At 40.0% G+C, this 21,437-nt stretch overlaps 1 protein-coding gene across 2 annotated transcripts in view; it reads right to left on the reverse strand.

The window, feature by feature from the left end:
* Positions 1-372: 372 nt before the first annotated feature.
* The window catches only part of LOC136691661 (metabotropic glutamate receptor 4-like), a 137,508-nt gene continuing 116,443 nt past the window's right edge, over positions 373-21,437 (reverse strand). For both annotated transcript variants that reach the window (XM_066664338.1, XM_066664339.1), the window contains exons 7-10: positions 18,296-18,432; positions 15,432-16,367; positions 3,371-3,620; positions 373-1,866 (exon numbers count right to left, since the gene is read on the reverse strand). In XM_066664338.1, the coding sequence (XP_066520435.1) occupies positions 1,817-1,866; positions 3,371-3,620; positions 15,432-16,367; positions 18,296-18,432 (1,373 nt within the window). In that variant the 3' untranslated portion in view covers positions 373-1,816. The remainder of the gene's footprint in view (positions 1,867-3,370; positions 3,621-15,431; positions 16,368-18,295; positions 18,433-21,437) is intronic.

Consider the following 21,437-nt stretch of genomic DNA (forward strand, 5'->3'; position numbering starts at 1 on the left):
TAGAGGAGATATGACATTTATGGTCCCAACATTCTCCAGTTCACGCACACACACACTACAGTTCATAACACAGTTTGGGCAGAGGATCTCTTTTCCAGGAGGCTGATACTTGCCAAGGATGTTCCTAAACTCAGCAGCACACCTGCTTCCACAGCAGGGACTTGAATTTGGTTTAATGGCTGGGTGGATCCTTTGAAGATATCTGTGGGAAGATGTTTCTGTGAGGACTGGATTAAAGCCGTCAGCTAAATTAGTAAATGCCTCAGTCCTGGGATGTCCACTTTAAATCTTTTTCTGGTTTCTATTAATCTGAATATGAATGTGGAGCTGCCCACAAATGAATCGTAGCAGACAGCATTTTTAGTATAGTTTCCTTTTTATTCACAATTATACATATTTATAATGAATAGGTCAAATGTATTGGTACATAAGCGCCCACACACTCTCACACAAACACAAACAAATCCAACCACAGTAGAGTTACATATTCAAAAATGATCTTGTCTATTCGAAGGATATTTTGAATTGCAACAGGTTCAATACTGTGTCTTTCAATGGGCAAAGACAAAAACAAACATTGCAAATAACTAAGAATGTAAAATAAATAAATAAAAGAATACGTCATTTCCTCCTGAGAATGGCCACACATTGACATCACTCTGAGGTGTTTCTTTTTTTTTTTCTTTTTGGAATTATACCTTTCATCACATGAGCTTTGGATCCAGAGGGTTTTCTTTCCACAGAAACCTGTATAACTCCAATCCTGCTTTACCTATAAAAATACATTTATTAGCATTTCAGTTCCAGAATCATGAAACATGAAATGAATGGCAGTACAATGTTCAGGTATTTTACCGCAGAACAAGCCCAGAAGTGTTGCAGACCAGATTAACAAACACGACCAAAGGAAAAAATAAAATAAAAAACAAAAAAACAAATGACTTATGGTTTACCATAGCGTAGGTCTCCTGCTTTGGAGACAGCTTTGATATTTGGGGCTCCATTACAGTCCAAGGCTCTGTGTAAATCAACTTTTAGTCCCTTTTGTCGTCCTGATTCAAGGGCCAACAGTTGACATACTGTTATTTAAGTCTTATATCCGGAAAAAGAAGTAGACTTTAATCTGGCATTGTCTTTATACGTCTCACCGAGCTCGAGCCGCCTGCTGGAGATGAAGGAAGGTCAGACTTAAAGGACTAAAGGGGTGTGTTTGGAGTGATTCACATGTTCAGCACAACAGCATCTGAGAACTTTGCATATCCACCAACGTCAAAACCTTGCTGTCCATTACTCAGAATATGCAAGTGGACATGTAGTTGTTCAAATACCAATTAGAACAAAGAAGCATTGCATACATGTTTACTTTTACATTCTCTGGTTAACACATGCACCACTGTTCATAACAATGTTTGGGCAGAAGTCCTTGTTTTTTTGTTGTTTGCAGGAGGCTGATTCTTACCGAGGACATTCCAAAACTCAGCTGGACACCACTGTCCACAGCAGTGACTTGGATTTGCTTCTTGTGCTTTAATGGCTGGGCAGATCCATTGAGAATTGTTTGGAGATAACAATTGGGAAGATCCTTCTGCAAAGGCTGGTTTGAAGCTTTCAGCCAAGTTTATAAAAGTTTCAGCCTTATGATCTTCATGTGGTTTCCATTCATCAGAATATTTATGTGTGTGGGGGGAAGGGGGGGTACCCAAGTGTTTTGTTGGCTTTATTTTGTAAAATCTTTCCTTCTTATGAAACGTATACAGGTGATCAACCGTGTTTTCCTGGCATCATGCTTCTCATATTTTTTTGTGTCATGTTCTTGTTAGGTTGCATGGTTGCTGTAGCTTATGTAGGTCTGTTTGGTGCTGAGTTCTGAAAGGCAGAAGACAACATGACATTACTGGCCCACCAATCACATCTTCACATATGTTGTATTTATCATTTAAGTTTACTCACAAATATTCTTTTGGCCCTATATAACCCTATAGGCCCAGCTTAATAACAATTCTTATTATATTTTTAGCAATAACTGAGTAATACATACAAGAGGAAACTTGAAACAGAAGCATGATGCAGTGTAAATTCTGTACAGAGGGAGTGTGACTCATTAATCTATAACTTTATGAGAGTTAAATCTGCTTTAGTGTATTCATATATATTATAATACATTTATTTTGGATTTGCAGTATTATTTCAACTCTACCCTGTTGGGGAAGACAACCTGGAAAGTGGCCATAGTGTAATCTGTGATTAAGACACTTTTATTCTTTTTACTTTCTCTGAACCAACCAGAGCTTCTTGGTGATATTAAAAGTACAAGAGTAAAAGAGCATGTTATTCTTCTAAACACAAAGCCTGTGGTGAATATATCTCCTCTTGGACAAGCTGCCTGCCCACTGCAGACACAGGATGGAGGAGTGTGTTTGCATAATCTCCAAAGTTATTTCTGCAGAGTCAGGCCTTTAGATTCCTATTTACTGCTTTTTACAAAAGCCTTCAACATTCAACCCCATTTCATTGAAATTCAAATAGTGGAACTTCTGTACTGTTCTGTACAGAAATGCAGGCCATCTATAGGTGAACCAGTTTACTTGAAACATTTACAGTGAAGGCTTTAAAATTCTATACCTTGGACAGTGCTCTGAATAACATTGAAATAACCCACCTAAAGCTGTTGTTAAGAACTAAACGTCAGCCTTGTTTTTGTACTGACCTAATTCTGCCTACTGCATAATAGAAAACATAAAAGGAGAGCTGCAGCACCTTGAAGCTTTTCCAACTCCTTTATCCTGGACTCCTGGCTCGCATAATTGCAGTCGTGTTTGGACAGCCTTGGTCAAATGACTGGTTTTGTTGATATTCTAAGTGAAACTAGGTACACATCCTCTATAGGGAACACAATTTGGCATTTTTATGGTTTTGTTTTTTTTGTTTCTTAAATTATACAGTATTTATTTTCTTATATTTAACATATCATCCTTGTCAAAAAAGAGAGTAAAATTTCTTTTTTTATTATTAGATCTTTTAACCGGACACAGGAAATGCCCTTCAGAACGTGAGAAATTTTCCTTAACAAAGGACCAATAGATGCCCCGAAATGACACAAAATATAGTCCATTTACACTGACTTCTATTACGGGTTAAAAACATGTTGTATTTTCCTGTAAACTACTCTTTTTACAGTGAATTGAAAACAACAGCTCCAGTGTGCTGGAGTGTGCTGTGTGTGAAGGATGTGTAATTCAGCAAAACACAATTTCACTAAACGATGCACAAACTTCTGCACATGAGTGTAATTCACATGGTCTTAAACTGAGTGTGATTCTGAGCAATTAGAGAAATGTGGAACAGCATGGTATGACACTATCCCTCTTACCTTGCGTCTCCAGGCTCTCACAGAGCTCAACCTTGGCCTCTCCATTGGGCCGGAGGCCACCCTTAGGGTTGAACTTGTTGGACATGGTGGCTGCAGTGACCACAGCTTTCAGACTGCGAGGGCTTCGCTTGGCCACATTCTGCTCGGGGTGGAGCAGCACCACATAGACTTTGGGAAGGTAGAGCAGCCCCAGAGACACAGAGGCACTAAGACTGACTGAGATGGTCAGAGTTGTTGTCTGGATGTATATCTGCCAGTGAGATAAGAGCACATACAAACACACAATGTGAGCAAATAAGCCGCAGGGGCACAATTGTTTATTTATAACAGTGCAGCAACTGGAAGGTGCTTAGGATGCCTATGTGTATTGTTTGTACGGCGTATCACTGAGATCATTTTGTATTAGTGTGTATTGTTTGCACCGCATTATAGATGTGTGTACAATGTGGGTTTAGCCATGGGTCCCCTGTAATCCGCAAAAATAATGCCCAGGTGGGATTAATTTTGAGACACAGCGGTCATAGAGGGTAAACAGCCAACAGGTTCTGAGTTAGTGCAGGGTATATTATGACTTGCTGGTGGTGTGGGCTTGAATTGTCTGATTACTGGCTACTTGTGGAAGCAGTGTGGGCAACAAATTGGTGTGCTGTAAGGAAAACATGTTAGTATGTTTTGTGGCCACCTTCTCACCCATCCTGTTTGTCTCCTTCGTTGCATTAAGAGCTTCTAGAAACCTTACAGATATTAGAACATTTCTGTGAGCATTTGATGGCATTCAGCCATGAGAGCATTATTGAGGTAAGATCCGATACTGGACAATCCATTCTGGCTAATGCACCAGAACTCCAACTCATCTCAAAGGTGTTGAACAGAACACAGTCCAGTGTCTGGGGGCTATAAACCCTGTAGCTTATATTTAAAATTGATCATGGTGGTTCATAAACAGCTGCTCTACAGAGCATCTAATTTCACTTCATGCTTTCTATTTAAATTTTTTGTGAGCACAACTTCAAGTAGCTGAGTTTACAAATTACAAGGGTGCCTATATACATACAATATATGAGAATGAGAAACATTATTCCCAAACCTAACTGTGAAAAAATTTGTTCTGGCTTTGCAAGTTTGGCAAATTTCTACTTTAGTTAGCTAGTGCTGTCTATTGCGGAGCCAGTTGCCATGGTGATAAATCCAGGTAAAATATGACATATAGTTATGAGATTAAGAAAAAAAAATCCAGAATTAGATCAAACTAAGCTGAAAGTTAGCTGGAGAAGGAGATACTGTAGAAACAGACCCCTGGGCAGTGATTGCTGAGGCAGTTATGAGTAATTTAACTGTAAGTCATTATAAATTCAAACAATCATCTGATCATCACTAACGCACAAATTATCCAGCTGTACATTTACATAAATTAGACAGCTTGTGGCTGTAATTGTTATTTGTTATGCTCTAATTTTATAGTGCATTAACTATTGTGTATCGTAAAAAAACATCCTGCTTAGGGCACCCAAAAATGAAAACCAGCATTATTATTTATACAAACAGGCACAGACATGCAATCCTCAGTTTTTGGCCTAAAATACTAGGACAGATGCTTCTTCAGTGCTATATTCCCTCTGTGCTTTGATTAAAGGGACAGTTGAGAGGTTTTTCTTGGTTTTGTTCACTGTAGATACTAGTTATGTTACGCCAGAGCATATCGTCTGTGCAAAACCAAACCTTGTATCTCCATTCATGCATGAATTCTGTGGTAATCACACACACACTCACACACACGTGTGTGCGTGTGTGTGTGTGTGTGTATGTATATATGTAGCCAAAAGAATATTTGTGATAAATGACTTAAATGATAAATACAACATATGTGAAGATGTGATTTTTATATATATATATATTTTGGAGATACTGTACTGGAATTCTGTACTGAAATACTGATTTTGTGTAACTTGGCAAATAATTTCTCCTGAAGAGTGTTAATCAATAGGCCAGAAACCTCTGCAGGAGGGCACAGAAGCTATTCTGCTTTCTCTCAGTGGCTGTTTAAAGTAGAGCTGGAGGAATTTTGTAGTGGGTGCGAGCTGCACAGACAAGCCATCATTCAAAAGGGTTCAGCTCTTCAATTACTGCATATATGGCAGCTCTACAGGGGCCTATGAATAACCCATATTTCCACCCAATCCCATAGCTCTTCTCTTTGCAGTCTGAGAGGCTGTTGCCATATGAAGAATGGCAAAGTAAAACAGAGGATTTGGGGGAGCTTCGGTGATAAATTTCACTGTTCAGATAGAAAAGGGATACGCTATAGCCTTTACTTTTAACCTAATGCTAACTCAATTTATTTCGAAGGGCAAGTACTGAATTCCTAAGGTCTCATTATGTAGACATAGATCGGAAGGTTTTCTGCTCCTCTGAGGTGTGCCAGTATCTACTTACATTTCCATGTACTCGCATATTTCCATGGACCTGTTTAATTGCCTTCTGTTCTGCAGGTTCAGCACCTGGACTGTTTGCTGCTGCTCACACCTCTTACTTTCAAGCTCTTGCCATTTTATTTTTAGAGCAAAGGTATCACAAACATGGAGGAACACTGCCTATACTGATGGATGCTGGATCTGCTAAGAAGTTTCACTGCTCTCCATATGTAACTCAGTGTTCAGTTTTTTGACCTGAAACTTTTTTCACTCCTACTCAAATTGTTTTCGGTTGGGAAAAAAAGGAGTAGGAGTAAGGAGAAAAAGTGGGCAAGTAACAGCCTTCAGAAGAGATGGAAGCACTTCGGTAAGAAAATTTGTTGGAAAATACACGGTGTGCCTTACTACACTAGTTCTTCCCATGGGTCATTATCATCAGCCACAGAAATCCATTCCTTAGTTCCTAAAGCTAACATCCTAACACCAATGAATTATTGACCTGCAAATGTTTGAAAGACATGACTTTTAGCTAATCACACCTGTCCATAAATATTTTTCTTTCTATAAGTAATTTCCTCAAAACAACCCTGCAGTGAAGATGTAGAAGGTAGAAAATCTGACTGAATTATTTTTCAAAAAACTGAAATAAAGTGTCAAGGTGTTGCTGAAGAACATCAAACCTACATATCTCTCATCCAAGGATTTAAGAAACAGCGGATTTGCTTTTTTTTTTTTTTTTTTTAATGTAAGTGTGCCAGCATAGTCTAAAAAACAAAAACTTTGTCACACCACTCAGAACCCACTTGATGTGATGTGGAGGCAAACCCTGTAGTAGCCTCGCAGGGTCGCGGTGGGTTTGGAGCCTACCCGGAATCACTGGGTGCAAGGCGGGAACACACCCTAGAGAGGGCAACATTCCTTCACAGACACACACACACACATTCACTCACACCTATGGACACTTTTGAGTTGCCAATACACCTACCAACGTGTGTTTTTGGACCGTGGGAGGAAACCAAAGCACCCGGAGGAAACACACATGGACACAGGGACAACACACCAAATTCCTCACAGACTTGGGACTTGAACCCACAACCTCCAGGTCCCTGGAGCTGTGTGACTGTGACACTACCTTCTGCGCCACCGCGCCATGGCGCCGCCCCAGACTTATAGTATAGATGATTATAGTTCAACCTGTACAGCTTATTTGTCATTATTCCATAAACAAAACAGGACAACAATGTGGCATGAGCAGTAAAAGGGTGAATGGAGGGGGGCATGTTGCAGCCACAATGCCTGCTATACCTGGCAAAGAATTCACACTGCACCTGGCAAAATCACTAACCCAAAGGACAATTTATATACCACTGCAGATTAGAAAAGTTGGGACACCATAGAAAATGCAAACAAAAAATGTAGGGTTTCTTATATTTTTACTTTGACTTTTCTTATATTGTAGACAGTATGAACCCAAGATCACACAGACAAATTTGGTACAAAAGCAGTATCCACCTAAATCTGAGTCTTTGAGGAGCAAAGTGAGCAGAGGTTTTCCAGTCAACAAATGCATGAAAAAAATATTGAAGTGTTTAAAAACAATATTTCTCAAAGACTGGAAGTTGAGTTGCATATTTCTCCCTATACAGTGCATCAGTGCATAATATCATTAAATGATTCAAAGAGTCATGAGGACTTTCAGTGCTTATAAGACAAGGGCACAGGCCTAAGCTGAACACCTGCGACCTTCAAGCACTCAGATGGCACTGCACCAAGGCCTGTCATTCATCAAAGCTGATATAACCACATGGGCAAGGGATTGCTTTGGCATACAGAGTTTTCTTCAAGAATGCCATAAAAAAAAAAAAAAACAAAAAAAAAAAAAAACTTTACTGTACAAATAAGAGGCATTATGTTAACTGTGTCCAGAAGTGGTGTTGACCTCTTTGGACTCGGAGTGATCTGAGATGGACCATCACATTGTGAAAATATGTACTGTGGTCAGATAAGTTAGTATTCCCTACTCTTTCTGGATGCTGTGTGCTCGGGTCCAAAACAAAAAGGACCATCCAGTCTGTTATCTGCAACAAGTCCAAAAGCCCAGGCCTGTCATGGTATAGGGTTGTGTCAGTGCCCTTGGCAAAGGTAATTTAAACTTCTGTGAAGGCAGCGTTAATGCAGGAAAGCACACTGAGATGTTGCCTTCAAGACGGCATCTGTTCCAGGGACATCCATGCATTTTTCAGCTAGACAATCCAAAAACACATGCTGCACATATTATGAAGGCATGGCTGCAAAAGAACAGGGTCTGGGTACTGGACACACCTGCCTGCAGTCCTGACTTGTCTCTAATAGAGTACGAGTGGAGAATTTTGAAATGAAAAACGCGACAACGACCAAGTACTGATGCACAATTTAAGACGTGTTCTCATTTTCCAAAGAGTCCCAAATTAGATTTTTGGTTGCAGTTTTTACATTTTATCAGATAATATAAGTAATCTAGAGATGATGTCTTGTATATGGGCGGACGTGCATAGGCGATATGTAAATACTATGCCATTTTATTAAGAGACAAAACCCCACGTTTTCACGTATATGTATATGTGTGTTTGTAGATGTGTGTGGAGAGTCATCTGTATAATGCCTGACACACATATTTCTAATTATACTGAGGGTGCTGAGAGAAAGTCACTTTTCAAATGTCAAAACTATTAACAGACAAACTTCATCTGAATCACTGCATTTAGTAAAACAATGAAATTCTGAAGATATTTTGTACTTAGAAAGTCACTTAAATGTACATTAAAATGTACTTAATTAAGTACATAATTTTATTCTTTTTGTTTGCAGTTTGGGGCGGCACAGTTGCGCAGCAGGTAGGTGTCGCAGTCACACAGCTCCAGGGGCCTGGAGGTTGTGGGTTCAGTTCCCACTCCGGGTGACTGACTGTGAGGAGTTGGTGTGTTCTCCCCATGTCCGAATGGGTTTCCTCCGGGTGCTCCGGTTTCCTCCCACAGTCCAAAAACACACGTTGGTAGGTGGATTGGTGACTCAAAAGTGTCCGTGTGTGTGAGTGAATGTGTGTGTGTGTCTGTGTTGCCCTGTGAAGGACTGGCGCCCCTTCCAGGGTGTATTCCTGCCTTGCGCCCAATGATTCCAGGTAGGCTCTGGACCCACCGCAACCCTGAACTGGATAAGCGGTTACAGATAATGAATGAATGAATGAATGTTTGCAGTCTCATAGTGGAGATATTTGATAAATATCCAACATTCATGTTCAGTAAACAGTGTATATTCAGTGAAATGTTGGCACTAGAGGAACCAATGCTCATAAAAGTTAACCTCAACAGTCTGAATAACAACAACAAAATTTAAATTCTACTTCCTACTTTAAGGAGTGGCTCGCTAACTGTCCTCACAGACTTCCAATCATTGTTTAAGTTAGTTAAGTGACTCAGATTCTGTACCGACTGCATGCAGAGAGAGAGAAGATAAAAGCTTTATCAGTGAATCAGTTTGACTAGGTAAGAAGAAAAGGGTTTAGCTGCCAAAGTTCTAACTTCCTCTCTGTTTTTGACCCACTGCTGTGATCTGTGGAGCTCAGGGGCAACGAAAAAAGGCTCCAGCTCAAGCAGGGAGGCAAGAGTTTTACCCCTGAAAAAATAAAATATAAAGAACAGAGACAATACAGATCTCCAAAAATATGTGAACAATGCACACAAAGCAATGCAAAACCATAGTGAATTCAGTTCAGCTGTTGGATAATTTGCACACTAGTGTATCAATAATAATCACAATCTGCCTATATATACAGATAGTACAATTCCACTGGGAGTTCCATTCCTGGCAGAAGTAAACAAGTAACATGTAAAGAACATTATACCCTCTATAAAATACAAGGGCAAGTCTTTGAGGAGTTAACAAGGAGCCTTCAGCATCTAACATCACTCTGACTAGCTCCAGTGCTATCTTTGGTCCTTTAGCTATAAAGGGGTAGCATCCATCAATAAACCTCCTCCTTATTAACATGAAAACCTCTTTGAGAAAAAAAGAAAAGGATCAGTGCCTCAAAATAACATTTCTGTTTTGCATTCTGGTTTGTTCAGTGGTGATATCACTCAACAAATTAGTCCTCACCTAGAATAACAAAAGACAGCTAAATAAAACTGCTGGAAGAATTTCAACTGCCATCACAGACAACCAAACTTCATGGACAGATTCTTGCCTCTGTTTTCAGCCATCATTAGGACATTTTTTATGTAAAGGAGAGATATTTTATACACTGTTTGAGTGCATTAAAACACATTAATGTGGGGATCTGGAGCTTCTACCAACCAGTGAACTGTGAAATCAAACAACCCAGTCTGTTTTTGTTTTTTTTTTTGTGATCTGCCCAAGTCTGAAATGAAGGGATAAAATAAGAGGCTCATTTTCAGCCGGGTCTGAAACTAGTCATTCAGAACAGGGCTGTCCAGACATGAGGAGAACATTGCTGTGTTGTTTGATTCAAAGAAAGTCACAGATGTTTCATTAAGACCCCAGGGAACTGTTAACTTGGGGAAAATGTTGTTATATGTCCTCTTTAAAGGTGCAGTGTGTAAGACTCAGTGGCATCTAGCAGTGAGATTGCTGACTGCTTCTCCTCCATTTCCAAGCTCATTTCCACTCCTGATGTAGATACTAAGGGCTCATTCTAAGGTAATGAAAACACAGTGATTTATAGTTCTAGGTGAATATACGTTATTTCAGACATGGTTTTGTGTACTGTACAACATTCCATTTCTGTCAACAGATACATTTTACACCCTGCACCTTTAAAACTTCAGTTAAGCGTCTCTACTTGATTTTTTTCCCCCATAAATGATATGTTATCCTTATATTTTGAGGGTGACATTTATTGATGCTGCTTGCCTAGGATGACACTTAATAATCATGATGTTAGTTATCAGTCATTCAGTCGGTCACAGAGAGTAACTTTTGAAGGAGAGCCTGCTTTAAAAAAAACCCATAAAATGAATTTGAAATAATAATTAATACTGAATTTGAATATTCAACTTTGTTCAAACCAGTTGAAGTTGGGTTTGTTCTTAATTACTTGAATTTATATCAAAGTATCATTATGAAAGTCAAAATTGTAAATACCATAGCAATGTAGAAAACGTGCATTTAAAGCGAAAGTTCAATTTATTCACTACAAAGCCATGTCTATGAATCTGTAGTTATTGTTATAGAACCCAGTGTGAGGGCAGAGCAACTGATGAACCATGAGCAAATCCTCACCGGTGCCCAAAAATGGAGTTTTACCATCCAGAAAATGATGACTGAAGTGCACAACACAACAGAGCACAACACACACCTCACATCAGTGTGGGAGCCCGAGGCGATGTGTGTGCAGACACGGCGAGAGCAGACTAATGAGGGACTGCAGACAACTGAAACGAGAACACAGGACTCAAACGGGTTCAGTCCTCAGAGACTCTGTCCCCAGCGTCTCAATGCATACAGACTGCTCCACTTTCTCTCGCAGTTCAGGAAACTAAAATTAGATGCTAACTTTGTCAATCATGTAACCGGAAGGTTCAGCAGGTGACTTGAATATTTCACGTCGCGAGGGGTGCAAAATTAAACTTGGTGCACATTCCGAAGGGATTTATTCACATTCCGAGCTCAGGAGGCACAACTTTATGTGGATTATTAACCCAGAAAGAAAATGAACTTAATCTTTGTATTCCTTGTGGGAACTAACAGTAGTGATTAGGTTTGAGGTGGAGCTGCACCCTTTCACCTGTCTTTACTGAACACTGAGACCAGACTGCGACAAACGGCTACTTCGTTTTATGAACTAGAGACTGCAGTCTGAGTGCACAGTACTAAGAACAAATGCAAATATGTTTATTTTTGGATAGTTTTCTTTTGTCAGTATGTACTTAATAGTCCATTTGACTGTAATTTAAGTAGCCATTGTACTGTTCAGTGGTCAGTGTTATATGTATGATGCATATCTCAGTCAGATTTAGTTTATATTTATTTTATAGGCCTATCGTACAATTATATCTAAAAAAAAGTTGGGAAAAACACCTAGCAATTATGAAGGAAAAAAATAAAAAACTTGCATTTCCAATGATTAAAAGGGTGTCAGCTGGTTATTATTAAGCTGTTCTGCATTTTCACTGAAAAAGTGACTAGCAGGATCTATATCAATGAAGTAAAATACAATGATTGTTCTTGATTGTATCTGCCTAAGAAGTGTATGCAAAGTAGAGTTTAGTTTAATGAGGGCTAGGCCAAACAGATTAAACCAACAGCAGCTAACAGTCTGTTGCTGACAGGCGTGACAGTGAATCAATCTAAATACAACACTTTTGTGAATAATTGCTTTGTATTTATAGAATTGGAATGAACTGGAGCAGCATATGGATTCCAAAACACCAATAACTGTCTTCGTTAAGGCTTTTGTAGATGAATGTTCACAGATCGAGTCTGAAGCCTTCAAAGAAGAGTCAAATTTATTGCTGCAGTAAAGGAGGCAAGCTAAATTTATTACTAGCAATAGAAATTTTGGATAATAGCCAATAAATTTTGACCATCTACCATAAAGATGCAAAATCTTTATACACATCTTTGTATCACTGTAGTCCACGCTGACAAACATTCTGCATTGGAATCCAGAAATAACGAGCGAGGGGCTCAGTACAGCAGAACACAAAAGGGGATTTTTTTTATTTGGTCCACAGAGAAAATGGCCACCTTCCCACCATGTGTCAAGAGACAGACTGGGATGTTATTCAAAGCTGCTCCCAGCTCTGAAACACACCTGTATGTAAATACGAGCTGTTGGCCTTGCTTTCAAAGAGACAATAATCATTCTGTCAGGCACACAATGAAGGGAAATCTCCGGCAAGTGAACCATTTAGCACCACTCTGTCAGCCTGCAATTCTCTGAGGTGGCAATGCATACAAAAAGCCGTGTGTGCAAGTGGGGCAGCCTGCATTCAGACCTCAGGGGTGATGGTCAGTCCTTCACTGTCTGAATGCCTGGCTATCTCGCCTCTATCTCTCCAAGAGAGATACACACAGGGTCAACTTCCCCTTTTTTACATGAAGCTCTCTTCCCTCGCTGATCACAAACTATAGAGACTGAAACCAGACGCCTTCATTTAAACGATCCAGAAAGCCTCCAGTGACATTCATCACATTGGCTCCGACATGAGCTAAATGAGAGCGAGAGCCCGAGTGCTGATAAGGCGTCTGGCAGTAAATGGGCGATGAGCGAACAGGTAGACAGATAAAGTAAATCAAGAGCCAGGAGGAAGTGAGGCGTTTAATTGCTCTAAAAAGACATGTCATCACTGACACCCTGTGTTTCTCCAGCTTGTCAGCTTGCCATTGTGGGGCTTTGTTTTGATATGTTAATTCTCATCAGAAAGTGCTTTTGTTGTTGACATGGTATAATGCTCTGTTTTTGTTTTTGTTTTCTTTTTAGGCTTTGGTCTGTTTTTTTTTTTATTATTGGACAAACAAATTCCTGGGTCAACCAACAAACGCTAGTGGATAGATAGTATAAGTTCATAGAGAGAAGTGGGTATTCCTAGGGTGTTTCCCTCCATTTTCATATTTGTACTACACAGTAAACTATACAGTAAATGTTGGAACATTGGTGGGAAAATTTGATGCCATTCAGTAATTAGATTAGTGGGGTGAGGTGTTGTTGAGGGGTGATTAGTTGTGGATCATCTCAAAGATCACATTGCTCGAGGAAACCAAAGGAGCTTTGCTGTTGAGAGAACACAGTTCCTCTGCTCCACAACCCATCACCTAAGGTCACAGTGATGTTAGGCTTATGTGAATCCCATTGGGAATGCTTTCTTATGGAGATTATACATAGACTAATTTTGTATGCTCAGCTGAATTGAACATCAGCAATAGATACTCATTAGGTCACTGAATTCCCTCATTACAAGGGGTGTGCAAATACTTCTGAATATATAGTGTAGTAAGTCAACTTGCTGCTGAGAGAAACATTCTGAAGCCAACTTCGGCCACAGCAACAGCAGCAAGATCTAAGCATTTAATAAAATCCCATATTACTTCTTTGTTTCATCTTTCTAAAGAGAACACTAATTAAATAAGAGTGAAAATGAAGAAGGCAGAGAAAGCTGTTATCTTTGGCTTCAGAAACAGAAGGACTGAGGCTTTCTAATTGAAATTAGTAGAGCAGAGCAAGGAAATTGGAATGTGTGGGGGCTAGGGACAAAATTGTGCTTTACAGGGTTTCCTATGGGCAGATGCTTTAACAACATCTGTTATTTTAGAACACTGCTTGTCGCTGAATTATTTCATCTACAGAAAATGCTCTGCTCAATCTCTCTGCTTCTGCAAAGGCTCTTTCATCCCTAAAGGCTTAGCGCTATGTGGAGAAGAAAAGAAACCTCTTGTTTTCCCGAGTCTGGAGTCTTCTCTTACGCAGTGAACAAAATGATATTAGTCCATTCTGTATTTCTGATGAGCAAATATCATGAGAATTTCCCTCGTCTTGTACAGCTAGAGTCGTGGGATTCTTGTCAGCAACCAAATGAATTACTATTGATAATCTCACTTATTTCTTCAGCCTGCGGTCTAAATATTTAATACCAATCTTTGATGAGACTGAAGCAGGAGACTAACTTTGGGCTGTATATAGTAGGTACTGAGCGGGATTTTTAGGATACCTACAGTAGACACAGCTGTTCAGTGATGAGTGCATCTTCAAAAGAAAAATGAAAGCAACATAAAATGAAATGCAACAAGCTGGTGCAGCTGCCCATGAGTCCAAGGTCACTATATTCAATGCCAAGCATCAGTTGTAGTCCTTTGCCACCAAAAGAACTCTGGTCCTTAAAGTAATTACATTAAGCATTCCTGGAACATAGCGGACAGGGCCCTGTTTCCACTAGTTTTGTTGTGAACCAAGGACATGGGGGGGGGTGGCAGGGTCGCTCAGTTACAGCTGGGGCTGAATGCAGCATCAGAGCCATATATAAACGAATAAGGTCAGGAGAGTCATCTACTGTTTACAGCAGGTTCAGATCAGAGTGACATACGATAAACATGTAAATGTTGCAGAGGTCTGAGCCTACACTCTTTCTGCTTTGTCATGGTTTGCACTGAAGTATCTTCTATTCTTTTGTTCCAGCTGAGAAAGAAGTTTTTCTGGCTCTGAAACCAATTTATGTTGGTGGATACACAATGAATGGCTTCAAATTAGGTTTGTGAAGGGGAACCAAACTGGTTCCACGTTGGTGGAAAGGGGTTTAGAGGTGTATAAAGTTCCTCCTGCATTGGGCTGTGGAAAGTGTAAGTGCGCTCTCAAAACTGAAGGCGCTCAATCTGACAGCTTTGGGATGAAGTGGAAGTGTTCATGATCCAGAACTAATCATTCCACATAAGTGCCGGACCTTACTAATAGCTTCATGACTCAGCGCAACCAAGTAATCACAAGCAATGTTCTAACATCTAATGTAAAGTCTTCCATAAGAGTACAAACTCAGGACTACTACAATTCAAACAGACATTATCAAAAATAACTGGAGAAAAAAGTATTAACCCCCATCCTCCCACTGACTGCCTAAAGGGGAAAATATAGTTATTCCAGTAGTTTCACCAGTTGCCCTTACCTTCTCCAGTGACTGTGATGTGCCAAAGAAGATGGGGATGAAGGCCAGCCATATGATGCAAGTGGTGTACATTGTGAAGCCGATGGGCTTGGCCTCGTTGAAGGTTTCAGGGACCCTGCGTGTTTTTATGGCATAGACTGTGCAGGTGACCATCAGAAGCATGCTGTAACCTAGCAGGCAGATGAGTGACAGGTCCGAGATGTCGCACTTGAGCACGCCCCGGGCTTGCTCTGGGTCAGCCATACGCTGGTCATCATAGTCAATATAGGTCTGTGGAGGGTCCATCATGAACCAAATGCACACCCCTAAGAGTTGGACAGAGATAAGGATGAATGTGATGACAAGCTGGGATGCTGGACTGATGAACCTAGGGGCACTCACAGACATTTTTCCTTGCTCAAAAATACGATAAATGCGGTTTGTTTTGGTCAGCAGTGCTGCGTAGCTTATGCTCATGCCGAGGCCAAGGAAAATTCGACGTAAAGAACAGAGGCCCACACTAGGAGTGGCAATCATCAGGAAAGTTGTGGCATAGCAAAGGAAGATGCCGGTCAGCAGGACATAACTCAGTTCCCGTCCAGACGCCTTCACGATCGGAGTGTCATTGTAGCGCACAAAAGTGGCCACCACAAACATGGTGATCAAAATGCCCAGGATAGCAATGAGGACCGAGATGATCGCCCACGGAGAGCTCCATTCCAGCTGGATGATGGGGATTGGTTGGCAGCTGGTGTGGTTCTTGTTAGGTCTCATATCAAAGTGGCACAACTTGCAGGTGAAGGGGTCAGCCAGGTAGTGATATCCATCACAGCTCTCACAGTGCCAGCAACATGGAATGCCTTTCACCACCTTCTTACGCCAGCCGGGCAGGCAGGCTTGACTGCAGGTGGACGAAGGAACCTGCTGGACACCACCAGGCCACTGCACCACTGACATCTGTAACACCAACAAAACAACATTAAAACATAGTTCATCATTTACAAACCCCCTTATTTATGTTCTGTACTAGTTTAGCACATCTTTTACTATGGGACAATCCCGCTGCAATCCTTGCAGAATGTGGATTTGCAGTTTCTTTCTAAAAAAAAAAGCAACAATTTTCCTAAAAAAGGCAAGTCTTGATGGAAGTATATTGCTCCCAAACCTGTATATACATCATTCAGCATTAACTGTACTTTTACAGATGCTCAAATTACCAACATTATGTGTGGTAATGCACACCCATATCCTTAGAAATGCTGATTTTGAACAGGGCACTCTCCTCATTAACGTGGAAGATGTGTCATACATAATTAAAAAATAAATAACATTTTTTAAATGATTTGTCAGACCACCAGACATTGTTCCCCAACTTTGCCGCAGTCCATTTCCAATGTTTGTATATGAATATGACGACCTGAAGACCACAGTCTGCATTGCTTTTGGGAATTTCCCTAGCATACAGAGATTTCAATGGATTCTCTCAAACTTTTAATAACAGTATATACAGTGCATTATACAGTTTCTTTGCTATTTTATGTTAAGAATATGTTAAGATTCTTAAAATTTTCCACTATTTGCCTGCTCATTCGTTCACGGAGAGGTGAACCCCTCCCCATCTTTACTTCTGAAAAACTGCCTTTCTGAGACGCTCTTTTCATGTCACTGATCTTACAATTTAAATTTACCACTTTTTTGTTGCCTTTCCCAACTTTTCAGAAATTAGTTACCGGCAAGAAATTCTAAGTGTGTTTATATTGTTCAGAAAACCGAAATTTCTCAGTTTCAACATTTGAAATGTTGTCTTTGTACTGCTATGTAAACTAATATAGGGCTTATATGATTTGAAAATCATTGCATCTTTTTTATTTACATTTTGTACTGCATTCCGTTTATTATTTTATTTATTTATTTTTTGGTACAAGTGTACACTCATTCATACTTCAATATCAACACTGTCTGGAGAAAACCTTTAAATCTTCAAAAAGATTTTTAACAAATCAGCTCGTTAGATTGAATTTCCGCATGTAAAATTGGAACATATGGAATGATGTGGGCTATAATTTGAATTTTACCTTGTCACTTTAATTTTTAAAATAACAAGTTGTCACCAGAGCAGATCTCACGCAGACTGACCAATGATCCACACACACAACTTGGCACAGTTTTTATACCCAAATGCACTTTTTGACACAAACTTCTTATTGCACCAGGAGTACCCCAGTGGCAAGGTAGTTGATGCAGGAAGAACACACTACATAACATAGATAGTGATCCAATGCTGACATTTCATCATTCAGTCCTATGCACACTGAATGACTAAAGGTTTGTAGACACCATATCACAAATAAATTCTGCTGTTTTGGTACATTTCTTGTGGGTGAAGATTTTTAGTTGGGCATGGACAGCCTAAATAACCTCTACGGACAAGCAACAAACAAGTAACGAAACAGGAAACTCTGGAGGAGCTGCACATGAGCCTATGTTCACCAGGCCCAATGTCAGAGGAGTATGAACCCACTCAGCATTGATTTTTGGAAGCAGTGGATTTGTGTTCTGTGATTGAGTCCCATTCATTATGTTTTGGTTTAGTCCAGAACTGATCAGTACTTGAACTCACTAATGATTTTGTGCCTAAAATCTGTACATGTTCTGAAATATATTGTACAGCTTACTATAAAAGTAAAAGCTACTATTAACCTTCTTTTACAAATGCATGCTGCATGAGCAGGTGTCCACAAAGTTTTGTCCAAAAGTGTATAACACAATACAGAATGACCTCTAAACAAATGTCATACAGCATGAAAGTAGAGGCCAGTGTGGAATCATCAACACAGGCTGAGATGTTGACTGAGATTGAACTTGGGCAGAAAACTGAGCCTTACATTAAGGTGGAGCCTGTCTGTCCAGCTGCCAATGATCTTGTACTCAGCTGTTTGGTTGGTTAGCTGGTATTGGAAGATATCATAACGGCCTGGGGCATCCCCATTCTCATTGAACTGCACTGGATTGCCAGCTGTGACTGGAGATAGGAGCAGAGAGGCACAATTAGAGAAATCAGAAGATTATATCCCCACACACTTACCATCAGCACTGTGGGCAGTTCTGTAAAAACACTGAAAGAAACCAAAAGACAGCAGTTGTGCTTAAATACTAGTAGGAAGGAAACAGGGCTTATGTAAAGTCTGCATAAAACCATTGCATGCTAAACACAATACTGTACAAAACTCAAAGCAGTTGTAACAGACAAATGTGCAATTTCCTCATATTTCAGCATCAGAAGAAAAACCTGAAACCACACAGTATTGTCGCTGTCCAATAAAAAACATGCATCTCACAAAAGAGTAACTTTACAGGAGAAGGGAAGAACCCTTCTTAATTTTCAATGGAAAATTTTGTTTGGCATTCATCATGAAGTTTTACCACAATGTTAAGAGCAGATGCTGTGTTCAAATGATGTAATAACCTATAAATAGACAGAAATTGAGATACCTAATCTTATTGGACAGGTTATATCTGAGATTATGTGTAATGTTAATGTGTTTGTTAAAGCTTCCAAGAGACTTGCTGTCAGTGTTTCCAAGAAATATGCAGGGATCATTTTCCAAACCTCCAACATTCAGTCTTAGATGTTTGGTTGCATTGTCTGCTTCCCTTAATTCAAGAACTCATTCCGAGTTGCCGATGTCTGGGCTCTGGGGTGGAAAGACTAATAAAATTTTGACTTATCAGGCCATAAAAATTCTCACATCACATCTCACATGTCCAGCTGTAGTCCACTACAAACCTTTCTCCTTTTCTTAGTAATGATTTTATGACAGACCCACATTGAGCGGTCTTCTCACAGTGGAAAGATGAACAAAAACAGCTGCAGAGTTTTTTTGGGCCTGGTACAAGAGTGAAGCTTGATTTCCTCATGTCTTTTAAAGGTCAATTTTTGAGTATTTTAAGGCTTTAAGGCTGTATTAGATGGCTACTTCTAGGGTTTTTTCATGTCTAAACTTTCGAAATCTTCTATTTTCGAAGCATTTGGTCATGAATTTAAAGCCCCTATTGGTAGAACAACAGCCTGAGAAATTGTTTCTTGACCAGATCTGGTTTAAAAATTCCTAATTCCAGTCCAGGCTGGACTCGCTCACTCTGGGAAGCTGGGGTTATGATCAGAAAGGCTGGATTTGTGTTGATGAAGATCCACTTCTTTTGTGCTGGGCTGGAAGATTCATGATGCCTAATCCACAACATGATGAGTCAGCCCGGCTGGATTAAAAGCTGAAAATATTCCTCGGTTTTGGTATGACGACAGTGCGGCGCAACACAATAAAATACACCCAGACGAGGAGGATTACTGGGATTCTAAGAGGGAGGAATATTTATTCAAATAACACTTCAAACACTGGAGTACATAAGTGCAGAGATTTATACCTTGGGAATTCATAATCACTTAAGTCTATTACAAGACAGGCTTTCTCAACCCAATTTATCACTTTTGTCATTATCAGAAGATGCTAAACAACTATAAGCGATTATATCATTATGCACTTCCCTAAGGGGCTATACCCCTATTTTTTCTGAAACCTCTGAATGCTGTTCTTCCAGTGACCCTGGGCTCCAGACTCCTATCATGAAGTGAACGTTGAGTGTGTGCTTCTACACATTATACGCTTGGCAGTTTGGATATCACTCATTTAGAGAGGGCTATTTACATCACATCTTCCAGTCCTTAAAACAAGAGAATAAGAGGAAGGCACTTACAATTTCTCACTGAGAGTGAGATCAAAGGTCACGAAACAGGCCTACGAAACACAACGAGAGCCTGATGCACTGATATACTAAGCCTTTTGTGCCAGTATCAAGCTCAGATCAAGTGCCTTCTGCTTGTGTGTTATGTATAAAACTGGCTCCCTAACACATGGTTCATAGGCCACAAGTTGTGAAAAATTGAAAACTGCAGAAAGCACTCATTTTTCTCCTGTGACCATATCTCTCAGATAAGAAAAAGTTAAAATGACCTCCTTGTTTCTACACTCACGATCCATTCTGTCGCCTCCACTGTCCATACACATGTAGTTCTAAAATTACAGACTGCAGTCCATCTGTTGCAATTTGTTTGGCCCCCTGCCCGTCAAGGTACAGGACCCCCACAGGACCACCACAGAGCAGGTATGATTTGGGTGGTGGATCATCCTCAGTGTGTCATTGGTGTGCTAGTGTGTGTTGTGCTGGTAGTGTCTCCAAACCAAAAATATTCAGCCAACATGTGTGGCCATTGAAGCCATTGAAAAAAAAAAAAAAAAAAAAAAAAAAAAAATATATATATATATATATATATATATATATATATATTTCTCTCTCTCCAATGGCGTCTTCTTTTAAACACTTTCATAACTGAAGAAAAGAAAAGTTTTGAGTTTAAAAATATCAAGCTTTATTTCAAATAAAGTTTTTCCTAGAACTGTGCCTCCAAAGCTTCAAGAACCCAAGAAGCTCCCGGAGCTGAAATAAAGAAGACATCAAATCTGAAGAATGGTTCTGAATCTTTCAAAACAAAAGTAAAGCATGACATTTTTTCCTGTGCTCATGGCTTACTAGGCTTATTGCTGCATTTGGCGCTTTATATTAAAATGTTTAAAAGTGGCTATTTTGTTACAACTACCTAAAAAGAAGTATTCCCTGTGCACCACAAAATAAGTTTGTGTTTCTGGCAGAAAGTCCACTAAGGAAGACTGCCCTGTAGCAGACAGAGAACTGATGTGGTGCTTGATCCTGGCCAGTCTTTGCCCCTTATTTGCCCCTTACATGCTCCCACTTCAACGCAAGTGGCACTCGATACTCACCCCTGTCGCAAAGAATTATGGGACATAAAAGTCAGAGGTAGGTTTCATAAGCTTGCCTCTGTGGGGCTTTACGAGCCACTCCCCTTCACTGCTAATAGTCTAGGACACACTCCAAGATTACAGGCCTTCAGCAGAATGCACAAATGAAAGCAGAGTGGCTAAGGGAAAAGCTCAGGGGCAGATTGAGATGCAC

The sequence above is a fragment of the Hoplias malabaricus genome, chromosome 3 (genome assembly GCF_029633855.1).
Source record: "Hoplias malabaricus isolate fHopMal1 chromosome 3, fHopMal1.hap1, whole genome shotgun sequence".
NCBI classification, from domain to species: domain Eukaryota; kingdom Metazoa; phylum Chordata; class Actinopteri; order Characiformes; family Erythrinidae; genus Hoplias; species Hoplias malabaricus.